We start from the raw sequence: 12,765 nt of genomic DNA, 5'->3' as shown, positions 1-12,765 counted from the left end.
TGTGTAGTACATCAGTTGTTTATACCTATTCCCGCTGACTATGTCTCGCTTTGTCGCCCGCGGTTCGCACCTGCTAAATTGCTAATTACTCGAACTTTATAACAACTCCCGCAATATCTGGCTTATTCCTACCCCCTTATCAAAGGCGCTGTACGCATTTGGAATGAAAAGCGTTTCGGTTGGTATAATAGGGACGATTTCTTCGGTGATTCAGAGTTCTCTTGGAAATAGTCTTGTGGTTAATTTTCACCCGTGTAACCAAAATGTATTGACAAAAGTCGAAATGGTGCTATACATATAGATATTCGAATAAAATGATATTATTCTGAAAAGCTTGACGATTTATGCACGGTAAGTAAAGTTAGAGCTAGAAAACACGAGGGTTGTTTCGTTCAAACTTCAGGGTGGATTGTATCGTTTTAATTTTAACTGATGAAGTGCAGTGGCAAGATTGTGCAGTTTCGAGTATATGATCACGAGTATTTTTGTAAATTAAGAGTAGGAATGAGAAACTCAGAAAAAAAAAGAATGGTAAGGCAACTATAGTTACAGATAGTTTCACTGTTGGAACCTTGTCATAGTACTACTTAATACTTTCCTATGCCTGCTTCAACTTCCTGCGAACATAACTTGAATATGGGTTTGTACGTGTCAAAACTAACGAAATAATCGAGTAGGTATAGCGAATTCATACATCTTTATTTATTCTTAAATCAACCTATTGGCAGAAAATATGTTTTCTCCGTGCGAATAACTTGAAGAAAGACCCAGTGTTTAAAATTCTCCAGCTTCATTTTTACGCGTTATCACATTTTCCACGATTTTATAACCCAAGAATAAGAAGTCTTACTTATCACCTCGAGCCACAAGCCGCTATTACTGTACGGTACGGGATGGCAATTACCTAAAAGGTCGAGTAAACACTACCACATCGAGCTGCAGAGTTAAGGGTCTCCACCGGTATATCCTCGCTTATGCAGTATCTCTGAGCGTCTATAGCTCGCTCCTCCCTTCCACCTGGGGCACCGCCCACTTTGCAAGTACATACACACACATACAAGTCGTCTTATGAAATAATCATCCTTGCGCATGAGTATTTATATGTAATAATCCAGGAAGGCGTAAACGTGTTCTACGTAGATGATCACTCGTGTGTACCACATCTCGCCGAGATACGTTGGAGACACCGCAGCGGCGGCTAAATCAAAGACAAACCACTTTACCTGGCGACACAACTCCACCACATTATGTAGAGGACTCCCACATAGACGCTATGTGGCATTATCTACCCCCGGCACCACGACGAACGTCGGAGTCAAGTCTTCTCGCGTGCTCCAAATCGGCGGGGGTGAAAGTCCTGTTCCATCGTCGTTGATTCGTCGCCCACTAAATTTCTGGGCGGGTCTTCGAAAATCCCGCCCATTAGGGGGCGTGTCCAGCGCTACATGCTCGACGGCCACTTTCCGGACCTAATAATACGCTATATAGATCCCATTTAACCACACCACACTAGGCCACAGCCACGCCACCAAGAGAGGCTTTGACTGGACGGCAATCTACGGTGTGTTGCTCGACGCGAAACCGAGCTCTACTTATTCTTACCAACGGCATGGACTGACGCGTTACTCTTCTTGTATCAAACTAGATTCGAGTCTTGATGACTCGGCGAGACCGGTTAAGTGCCTGACGAAATGCGGTCTTTACGCTCATCATTCATGGAATCGAGATCCTCGTGTGATAAACAGTGATTTATTTATTATTAGTTGCAACAATCCGCCTTTGCGGTGTGTCCAGTGATGTATTCTGTGTACAGTGTGAACGTATTGAGCGGCCGCGTGCCCCGCTGAAAATTTTATATATCGTAACCTCAGTGCCCCTTGGTTTACGTCGTGATCTTTTGGTGCAATAATCCTGGGTTGATATGCGAAGGCACCGCTAGAGGGACCGGTAAGAAAATTCTGAACAAAGTTCGACCGATGCTTCGTGAGCAGGATAACGAGACAACTAACCCTGCAGTGGCTTGCGGATCATCTCCGGACCCCGAGACGCCGGAGGCTAATTCTGAGACGTCGGAATCAGCCGGAGCGGAAAGTGCGGAGCACTCTGTAACCTTCGGCGATTCTCATACCGCGGATCTGATGCAGACGGAGAAACGAGTCCACAGGCCGCATCCCTCCGGGTCGACGTTCCTGATAACCGCACCCTGTACCTCACTCCACAGGGACAAGGGGTCTCCCGAGCAGAGAAATCCGCATCCCGTTGTCCTCCAGGTTCACGCCAACAACCAATTTCTCTACGACACGTCAGCCGTCGGTCGAAACGGGCTCGTCGACGTCGCGACGGAGCGCAGCAGTCGACGCGAGGTCCCGGAACTTGACGCTAATTCTGAGGACGCGACGGAGATGGAGATTCGCCAAGAGGCGGAGGACACCGACGTCGTGGAACGCGTCGAGCGCGTTGAGATGGACGAGGACTACGCGGAGGACGCTGAGGAGCCTGAGGACGACGACGAGGAGGTCGAGGTCGACGTTTGCCATTCTCCGGATCGCAGCAGTCCGAGCCCCGTCGACCTCACCCATTCTTCGAGGGACCCGGAATTCCATCCGGCGACCATCGGCTGCAACCCATTTGCAAACAGAGGCACCCCTGATTCCTCCATTCATCTCCATGCACTGTCGTGTCTGCACCAGGGCACCGCTGGCAACCACAACTCCCGATTCCTCACCTACACCGGCGCTTCTTCGACGACGACGACGCCGACGCCTTCCGCTACCACGACCCCGACTAGCACTACAACGAATACTGTACAGCAGCACAAAAGAGGCCTCGCTTTTTCGGTAGAAAATATTCTAGATCCGAACAAATTTACTGGAGGTAGACTTATTCAGCATCTTGGTCATCGCACCCATCGAAGAGGCAGCAGCATTCATGAAGGTATACCTTTTGCCAATGTATAAAAGTTTTGTTTATTAGGAGATTGGGTCCTTGTGAAATCCTCGATCCATAGGCTCCACGCTGTCGAGTTGAGTTTATAATAGACAACTTCTGCACCCTCGGTGTTATAACGTGTGACTATCGTAGTACGGATAACTTTGTTGAACGTTTGCTAACTTCGTGTGGTTGTATAAGTCATATTATGATGTCGATAACATTGCTTCTTCAACATAAATACAGATTATACTAAGAAACGTATTCTGACATCAGTGCGACTGCACTATCAATATTATTAGTCACACAATATCTGATGTTTAACTCCTGAAATATCACTGAGAGAAATAATAACATCCTAACCGGAAAATTTACTTAACCTAATATTTCGGGATAGCTATAATCTTACATAGTAAGATCAACAGAAACAGTAGTCAGTAAGTAAATAAATTATTTACATACTTAACATTTCTAATATGTTTGTTTCTCTTCGCATATATACGCATAGTTGTGATGCGTCTTGATAAGGCAATGTTGATCTATCTACTCAATTGATTCTTTTAGATTTTCTTACTGCAGTAAAAAGTCCCGATACAACCTGCATTCATTGGTTTGCTTTTGAGTACAACTGATACTCACAACTAGCCAATCTATCTATATAAATGTAATTAAAAAAGGTCTTAATTTTTAATAAGTCTCAATAATTTCCCCGTTGCTGCACGTTTTTAAGCAATATCGAAGCCATTTCTTACTGCAAAAATTTTGGGTCAAATGTTGGATTTTCAAATTAGCGGCCGACAACCGCGGTCCGAAGAACGACTATCGCGGTCTGGTTTTAATTACCGAACCAATTTGTTCGCGTATCATGAGGGCGGCCCCCTCGCTGCAGAATGATCGTTACATCCAGTTACCACCACCGAGCGATATGTTTGGAATAAGGGGTTGATTCCGTCGTCAGCCATGGTTCATTCGTTTCATAGGTACGGTATACGCACAATGTAGACCACCTGTTAAGCGGACCCTATATATTGCTTGAGGATAGGACGAAGCTGGGTTAAGGATGTGGATTCAGATCAGAGAACAATGCGAATCACCAAGAGCATTCCACTACATGGATGGTACAGAACCAACTTGCGTAGTGTTAATGGTTATCCGTGTAAACTTTCAGTTCACGATGTACTACGATTTATTGTAACATTTGACGTAAAATTCGTGTTGACATGACATTGAGTGATCTATCAGAAACTGTTGAGATCACTTTGATATCGCTGTCTACACTGATCAGGATTAAACTCTGATTAGAATGACTTGTATACTACTAAACCAAAGAAATGTAAAGTAACGCTGAAAATATCCTTCTAATAATAGCATCGGAGTAGGTACACTGAAAACTTTACGAAATAATTTGAAAAATTAGGGTTGATTTAAAATGTCTGATGAGCTTACGAAGCAACCGATGGATCGCCGTGTACCTACGCTATGGAAATCCAATCGCGTTCTCAGGGTGGTGGTTACCTGTCCCTGAAATCACGGTGATATGAGAATCCACGTATAGCAGCCCAATGCTATATAAAGCATGGACATCACCACCGCGCTTTGGGGTGGTATCACGGCGTGTCGAGAACAAATAAATCCGGAAGGATGAAGGATTGGAAAATAAACAGTAGTCGACCACCATCCGATGCGGGATGACCTGTCAGCGCCTGACGAATCGTTTCGCTAATCTGTGTTAACCACGCGTTCGTCCCCCGGAGAGAAGAGCAGCATTAGCACAGTAGCGTATCGTCCCACAAGGCAACATCTCTGTCCTTCTGCGTACCGGAAGGAGCTATCCGCACTTTCTCATTGTCTCTTTTCACTATCACTCTCACGCTATTCGCTTCTTCGTGTATATCGATTCACGTCGTAGGATGCAATCGGTTGTTGGAAATTCACTATCGAATTGATTAGACGTGTTCTGCAAGACACCTTGTGCAAAGTATTAGTCTCTCGAGCTGAACTATGACGCTTCAATCCTGCAGGCTCATCCATCTTGCCACGCGCAGGATCACCCCGTATAGTATACCGCATACTACGTATTAAAAGTAAATCAAGTCCAGAGAAGCAAAAGCAATCCTGCCAACGCTGGAATAATATTGTTAGTTGTTATGATAATCGCATCGTATCGCGTCAAGCCGCGCAGAAAATTGGCTCCTCTGCATCACAATGACTCTCTCACCCTCGGCGTCGCTTTTCTCTCTCTCTCTCTCTCTCTCTCTCTCTCCACCCCTCGGCCTCCGGGCCATCGGCATCCCAGGCTTCCCCCATTCTGCGTCGACGAACGATGGGATCTTTATGGATTTCAAATTCTAAACCAGTTAATTAATTATACGCTCTTTACACCGTCGACGCTGCTACTGGCGTGCTGATATACCTACAATCTACATACACCCTCGCCGGGCTACGTATATTTACTCACCCATACCTACTTCTCTCATAACGTCAATTATTGTCAACGGTTCACCCGTATCTGCGGAAAGGTTGAAATAATAGTTGACAACACTACCTACTTAAGGAATTTTGTAACCAGTCTTTTACACACCCGTTAAATACCACGGTGATTTAGATTTAGGAAGCGAATTTAACACTGAGCTGAAACTCGTGTTCGGTCACCTTAGTCACATAAAAAACCTCAACTCATCGAAAGAATAGCGCTAATTAAGATTGCTGAAACGGAAGTAATGATATTCCTTTAAATATTAACCAAAGTGTAGCACATAGGCAGTTTTGTGAAGCATCGTTTTAGCAATACATATATAGAGATATGATTTTTAGCGGTAATTGTGAAGAGTTTTACTTCAATGTACCGTAATGATACTACGACGTTGGAAGATACTACATTAGAACTTACATTTCGTGAATTGATTTCAATTTTTTCTGTGACGGACACATATTTTTATTCCGTAGTTCACGTCAGATTCAAAAAATTGTTTCAAAACTACATGAACTCGAAATAATAATCTCTAGCAAAACCTTCACTAGAAAATAGTCCTGAACTGTTAAGTGAATTTCCACAACAACAATTATTGCACAAAAGTATGAGTTACGACAAGTTCACACGTGTGTATAATCAATCTTCAGGGAAACATAATAATTCGTGGTTTTTGTCAATGCACCTACAGCGTGAATACCAATTTTAGTTAATCAAACCAACGATATATATACATATACAATACATAACGCTTACTGGACAAACGAACGCTGTTTACAGTAATCAGTATGAATAATATATACCATTAATTGCAACAGATCGTTTAAACTAGAGAACGGTTAAAATTTTCCAGCGACTATACTCTTGTGGTGGGTTCACGGTGACCCGGTCGATTGTTATAATTCACTCCTACTGCTGGATAGAACTTTTTTCAAGCATTAGCTGAAATGCTCCTGCATTTTCTGTCTTCTCACTACTTGATTCGTGTGCATTTTTCATTACACCTTTTTCTTCCATGTGTACATCTGAATGAGAAATTTCATAACGTTATCACGCCTGACGTTACATTCATTTTTTCCAACCTCTGTTCAGAAAGTTCGCTTTTCGAAGTCCGCGGAGCTGGTGAAAAGTGTGGTAAAACAACGTTGGCACATGCGCATTATTCAAATGCTTTATTTTACGCACTAGGGCTTCCTTTAGTGCATTAGCACTTTCGAATAACTCATTTTTACACACTGTGTCATTGAACGTAAGTTTCCCAGCCCCAATTTTACTCGCTGTCAATGGCATCTTCGGTGCTTCGACTTCAATCAAACTTCCCTTTATAGGCGTGGATAAAAACAGCGTGTGCCACGCGTGCGGATTAGCCATATCTGACTTGTGTGACTGCAAACTTCACACTCATCGAAAATCGACCACCCTCTGCACTTGTAACAAAATATACTATTTCTATACAGCAGTGGATTCAACAGTTAGAAAATCTTCTAATAATTACCGACGTATTTAACGTAAAATCGATTATCCCTAAAACATTGTTAAGGTTTGATGGAAAAAAGTGTCCTGAAGATTGATTTTACAGACTGAAAATCAAATATTACTTATTGTTTTTTATCAGGAAATGAAAACGAGTAATCTTGAATAGTTGATGTTAATATTGTAGATGCTTAATTATTTTCGCGGCACGTATTAACCAGTGCTCGTGATTCTTCCATAAAATTTTGCATGGATTTATATTCAAGTCCCTACTCTATAACTTGGGGTATGCAAGTATACACACCGATATTCGCGAACAACTGAACAGTTAAACGTGTTCTATAGTTGCATGGAAGAAGAGTTTCGTGTCGTACAATTCAATTTTTTTCTGCCATGCCAATCAATCTGTAAGACACTCCTGAATTTTTTAAAATCGAATTCATACAAGCTTACTCACAATAAATCCGTAGTAAATCGATCGCGATCTTTTCTATAAGAATCAAACTTGCAATGCTGAGCGAAGTCAATCTTCGCGCATGGAATTTAAAATGTGCCTAACGGTGAATGAATCAACCCTGACTAATACTTTCGTAGATCAGATTCTGCATGGGATATAAAAAAAGTAATTGCCTTGGATCGAAATGATCTTCTACCGCGACAAAAAGATACCTATATAATAAAATGAATTTTATTTCATTTGGACAAGAATTAAAACTATAGGTGGTCGTAAGAAGATTTAGGTAAAATTTGGGCCAGTCTAGAAGAGCAGAACGACGGTAATGACTCTGGCAGCTCTTGTACTTCCATAAAATTATCGACCCTACATGTATCACTTACGTTTATAAATCCCTTAAGTTTCTCTCGATTGAGGTGAATCTTCCGGCGGGCCACTTTGCGGGGGACGCGACCCACAGCGTACCGTACATAGGCGAGCATAGAGAGACCATTATGACTATTACGGAGCCGTAGCTCGGGCCCAAGCAAGAATGATTGCGCGATAACGAGATACAAATCCCATTACTCGGTGAAGCCCTTTCTCCTCCTCCCCCTCCCCTTCCTCTTACTCCACCTCCGCGTCCCCATCCTCCTCATCGCCGATCCCCCCGTCCCCGTCACTGTCGCGGAGCGGCGGACCTCGTCGACCATGCCAATTCGGATAAAGACCCTCCTTCCTTTCCCCGGGGTTGCCGAGCGCGTGGAGAGGCGGCCAGGGAATATCCGTCCCAGGGACATCTGCGCACTGATTGAATCTCCAATCTCGTATCTCTCATTGACCCGCCACCACCGACGGCGACACGGCGAACGATTCGTACGTAGTACGACTTTCTTCCCCCGCGTATAGGTATATGTTTGAACGTGGCATTTGAATAACTATCCGCTTCCAGTATAGAGCCTGCGGCTGTTTCGGGTGTTTGCACTTGGCTATATACGCGATCTCGCCGAGGTCTTTATTCAATCGGACAAAACGCTCGTTCACATGGCGCGGAATCTCACATCCGCGATTCTTCGCCTCTCCTGCAGCATGCAAAGTCCCAGGAGCATCTATTTCCCTCTTAACTCTGTTTACAAAATCGAATTGCCGTTTACAATTTACAGATGGAGACTCGAGGGGTGAATTTGCCTGCGGTAGCGGTCAGGAGGACGAGGGAAACGCGGAGACCGAAGAGCTCGATGACGACGAGGACGAGGACGTCGAGATGCAGGAAGCTTCCGGTGGCGAGTCGAGTAACCCCGGCTGCAAGAAGAAGTCATCCTCCTCGTCGCAGAGCCAGGGTGGCTCCGGGGGTGGCAAGCCGCGGAGGGCTAGAACAGCCTTCACCTACGAGCAGCTGGTCGCTTTGGAGAACAAGTTCAAGACGACGAGGTACCTCTCGGTCTGCGAGCGATTGAACCTCGCGCTGTCCCTCTCGTTGACCGAAACGCAGGTCAAAATATGGTTCCAGAACCGGCGCACTAAGTGGAAGAAGCAGAACCCGGGGCTCGACGTTAACAGTCCCACTGTACCCACGACACCGCCGCATCCTCATCCTCACAGTTCCCCGTACGCTCCGACTTTTCTATTCGCGACACACTCTCACCCCCATCATCCTCCACCCCCGGGTTACTATCACCATCCAACGCCGTATCCACCCACGGGACCAACCTTCTTCGGTCACCATCTTCCATCCCCGACGCCGACCACTTTGTCGCATTCACATTCCCACACGCACCCTCACGCGTAGCAACTGCGAGAAGGCGCGAGCCTCCCTCTGAACAAACCCCCTACGAATGTAACATAATACAACGTGTCAGAGATTCGTTATGAATATATAAATATTATACATATATAAATATTATAGAATTAGCAGCATGACCGTGGATAAAATTACTTATGTAAGGTGAGACAGTGATATATATAAAACAAACAAAAAAAAAAAAAAAGCAAACAAACAAACAAACAAGAAACGTGTACATGAACAAAGCGTGTCAAAATTTATTAGGATAGATTATTATTATTATTATTATTATTATTATTATCATAGGATATTTTGAGCGGTACGCGGTAAGACTAATCGTTAAGAATCGACCGTCTGTAAAATAAACGGCAAATCACGCTTGTATATATAACATACTTACACGTATACACACGTATGATATGTTTATGTACCCAAGTACGAATGGAAATTTGTCAGGAAACCCCCTTCATGCCGTGTATATTGTAGATAGGCATTATAATCTATCGTGTATAAACTCAAAGCGCGGTATTGATCACCATCAATTATTTTATTCAAAGTGTATAATTGATATTAACGAACGATGAAGGAACTTGTGAATTTTACATTTATTAATATTATTATATAAATATTATTATTATTATTGTTGTTGTTGTTAGAAGGGGATTTCGACGAGTGCAATAGTAAAAATTTTTCTCATGAAACCTACACTTTTGAATAATTATCTTCAAATTCACGATACTTATGCATTCACAGCAGTTAGTCAAGTCATAACTATAATTATTCTTCCGAATATCGTACATAATACAATCTCATACTGACGATTGAATCAAATTCCCATACAAGACATTGGTTTTCGACAATGTTCTTGTGATAAGCAAACAAGAAACTGTCATTCAAATTCCTGAGCTTATACTCTTATGCTCTGTAGTAGCCAAAATTGTTTTTTTTTATTTCTGTTTTTTTTTTTTTTTTGTACGCGGTAACGGAAGAAATATAAAGATTACAGGTGCGCAAAATCGTGAACTTAGGACTGAAATAACAGTTTATTCTGCAAACTCGTAGAAATTTAATGCAGAAGTAATCATTCACTAGTACAAATTACGTATTTCCGGCATCAAGAGTCTAAGCATTTTACTTCAAAGTTTGATGTCGTATATAATTTGCAAGAAAAACAAAAAAAAATTGCACAAGCAAATATGGAGTGATCAATCGAATAGAAAATATAAGTAAAGAAACATTCTTCAGGAAAACTGTGGGATGATGAATCCTGAAAACCGTTGCACGGAAAAGTATCCAAAATTATAGAAATCAGCAGCCGCTGTTTCAGACGCTTCTAACAGATTTTGGTCGAAAATAGGTGCTTAAAGTTTCTCAAAAAATATATTCTCATACTCGACGTGAGAGTCATTTCTCCGGAATATTAATTCGCGAATGTCCGAGGTCTGCAGTATTCAAATACGGATGTGCAAATACGAATGAAGACACCGTTGTTTCGCATGTAAAGACGACACCCAGGTGCGGCGGCGACTGGTTGGCACAGTGACTAGTCGTCGTCGTCGCTGCGACGGAAGCACCGGCCCAGAAATAACCTGCAACATTCACGGCTGTCGAGAACGTATATATAGTGAGTCATTAGATGCGCGGTTGGTAACGAACATTCCCCGCTTTGTGAAGTGGTCACGGAGCCTTGGTACGCTCCGTTTCCAAAAGACAGGGGCCGCCGTCGGGCCCTCTTCTTAGTGGCCCAGCTAGCCACGCCAAATTGACGGAAAATCGCTTTGAGTCCCTTGATGTGGCTACCTAAATTAGAAGCATTTCTTATTTCTTGCCCTCGGTGCTGGTTCGTTGTTCTCGGTAACCTTTCTCTACGATTTAGTACAGGATTTAACGAATTACTACTGATTTTAACCGCCTTCACATATATAGTCGCAACTAGGATCTTATACCGAGGCAATGTTACGCAACGTTACGGATTGTTAGGTAGACTAGTCGAGCGGTACCCCGATAAAGACGAATCGGAGCCTTTGATGGTCTTCATCTAGTCTGGGCGGGAGGTACAGCAACCGATTATAAAACCTTTTGTTTCCTGTTAAACGAAACTTCGTATACGGAAGGGCACCTCGATCAATTTACCGCTGAGCTTGGATTTTTTTATCGTCGATCAACGCTAAGCATCGCGCGCTATGCACAAAGGAAAGGGATATCCTTAGCTCCAGTGATCAACCATTGAAACACTACTCAATGACAGGATAGAGATTCTAGTGTCTCGTTACACTTCTTAATTTTGTCAAATCACGATTCATGAAAGGAATTCTATGCTCAAAAGGATCATTTTATCAACCGCGAAAATGTTTTGTATCGTAATAACCTTGTAAAACGCAAATTTTATTCGTGAGGATAGGACTGAACTTGAAACGTGTGTAAAGGAAAAATGGAATGATGAATTATTTTACTTGTCGTGCGTTGGCATTATACGCGACAAAATAAGTATCAAATTGGAAAGCAAAATTGTGACCGTTACCGCATGTTTCTATTTGACTCGACTTTACTCACCGGCGGTATTCTCTGTGTCGGTTCGTTCTTTGACGGTTCTCATTGACCTCTTTCATTGTCAGTTGACTTTTGTTCAATTGTACTGCGGGGCATCGTATTGGTTTCTTCATCCCATCAGTTTTTTTTCTCACTTATTGGACTCGTTTTCTACCTAGTTTACACCGTTTGTCCGTTCGACTTCGGAAGGGTGTTCTCAGGTATAAAAGTTATTTCTAAAAGGGAAGAAACTAGTATGTCCAAGAAAATGCAAGACATAATTCAACGAAGTATAGCTGTACGTGCAATCGAAGCCATTTATTTAAGAAAAGAAATTTCTTTCTAGGTGGCAAGATAGTATAATACGTTACAAGTGCGGAAAGTTGGCGGTTTCAAGTCAGTGTGAAATTCGCAATTTGCAACGTGACCCGCAAGGGTGAGTGGAAAAGAAATTTTCATTGAAAAGTGACCAAGATGACACTGACAGTGCATAGTAAAGTGAACTTATTCGATAATGCGCATGTGCCAAATGACGACCGGTGTGTAAAATGTAGCTTTTAAATTGTCCGCATGCGCTAACGTTGTTTTACCGCACTGTTCGGAAATAGCAAACCTCGCGCACTCTCCATAGGCTTCATAAAATAAAACCTCCTAAAGCCAGTTTTCGAAAAATGAATATTTAATGAATTAAATCAATAATCGTACCCAAAATATCAAGATTCTCTAAAATGAATGACATTATTGTGGGAGGAATGCAAAGTAATTCATTTTTCATTCATTTCATCTCTCTCTTTGTTCTACGGTATAGTCTTTCCGGCTTTGGCGAAAAATATGGCAAAGTGGGTCGTCGATAAAAATTTTCAATATTTCATTGTAGTTGGAGAAACTGAGGCCCCTTTCTCTATAATCACACGTTTAATTAGCAACGTTGTAAAACCGGTAGTCCCAACTACATGGGTAGCGTAGGGAGTTTAGTAATTCATCCAATTAGAGTCACGTGACAGTGTCGCATTTGACACCGTTCAATTTTGGTCATGTTACCGAACTAATATCCCTGCGGCACGATCAGCAATCATTTTTATCATTATTTTTCTTCATCTCTTCTTGCACCCCCTGCCACGTTATACATACGGATTTTACACCCATACA

The 12,765-nt window shown here is 42.7% G+C and overlaps 1 protein-coding gene across 1 annotated transcript; it reads left to right on the top strand.

The window, feature by feature from the left end:
• The first annotated feature begins 1,786 nt into the window (after window positions 1-1,786).
• LOC124412672 lies at window positions 1,787-9,264 on the top strand. Its single transcript, XM_046892744.1, has 2 exons — window positions 1,787-2,934; window positions 8,468-9,264. Exons 1-2 carry the CDS (start codon window positions 1,977-1,979, stop codon window positions 9,091-9,093), a joined length of 1,584 nt encoding a protein of 527 aa, XP_046748700.1. The 5' UTR covers window positions 1,787-1,976; the 3' UTR covers window positions 9,094-9,264.
• The last annotated feature ends 3,501 nt before the right edge of the window (window positions 9,265-12,765 follow it).

This window comes from Diprion similis, chromosome 2, assembly GCF_021155765.1.
Source record: "Diprion similis isolate iyDipSimi1 chromosome 2, iyDipSimi1.1, whole genome shotgun sequence".
NCBI classification, from domain to species: domain Eukaryota; kingdom Metazoa; phylum Arthropoda; class Insecta; order Hymenoptera; family Diprionidae; genus Diprion; species Diprion similis.
The sequence above is the reverse complement of the archived record's forward strand: the minus strand, read 5'-3'. Positions and strand labels throughout refer to the sequence as shown.

Excerpts from the sequence above, each read along its gene's own strand:
- LOC124412672 (XM_046892744.1), top strand. The coding sequence starts at position 1,977 with ATGCTTCGTGAGCAGGATAACGAGACAACTAACCCTGCAGTGGCTTGC. Across the intron at positions 2,935-8,467 it reads AGGCAGCAGCATTCATGAAG|ATGGAGACTCGAGGGGTGAA; the intron begins GTATACCTTTTG and ends TACAATTTACAG.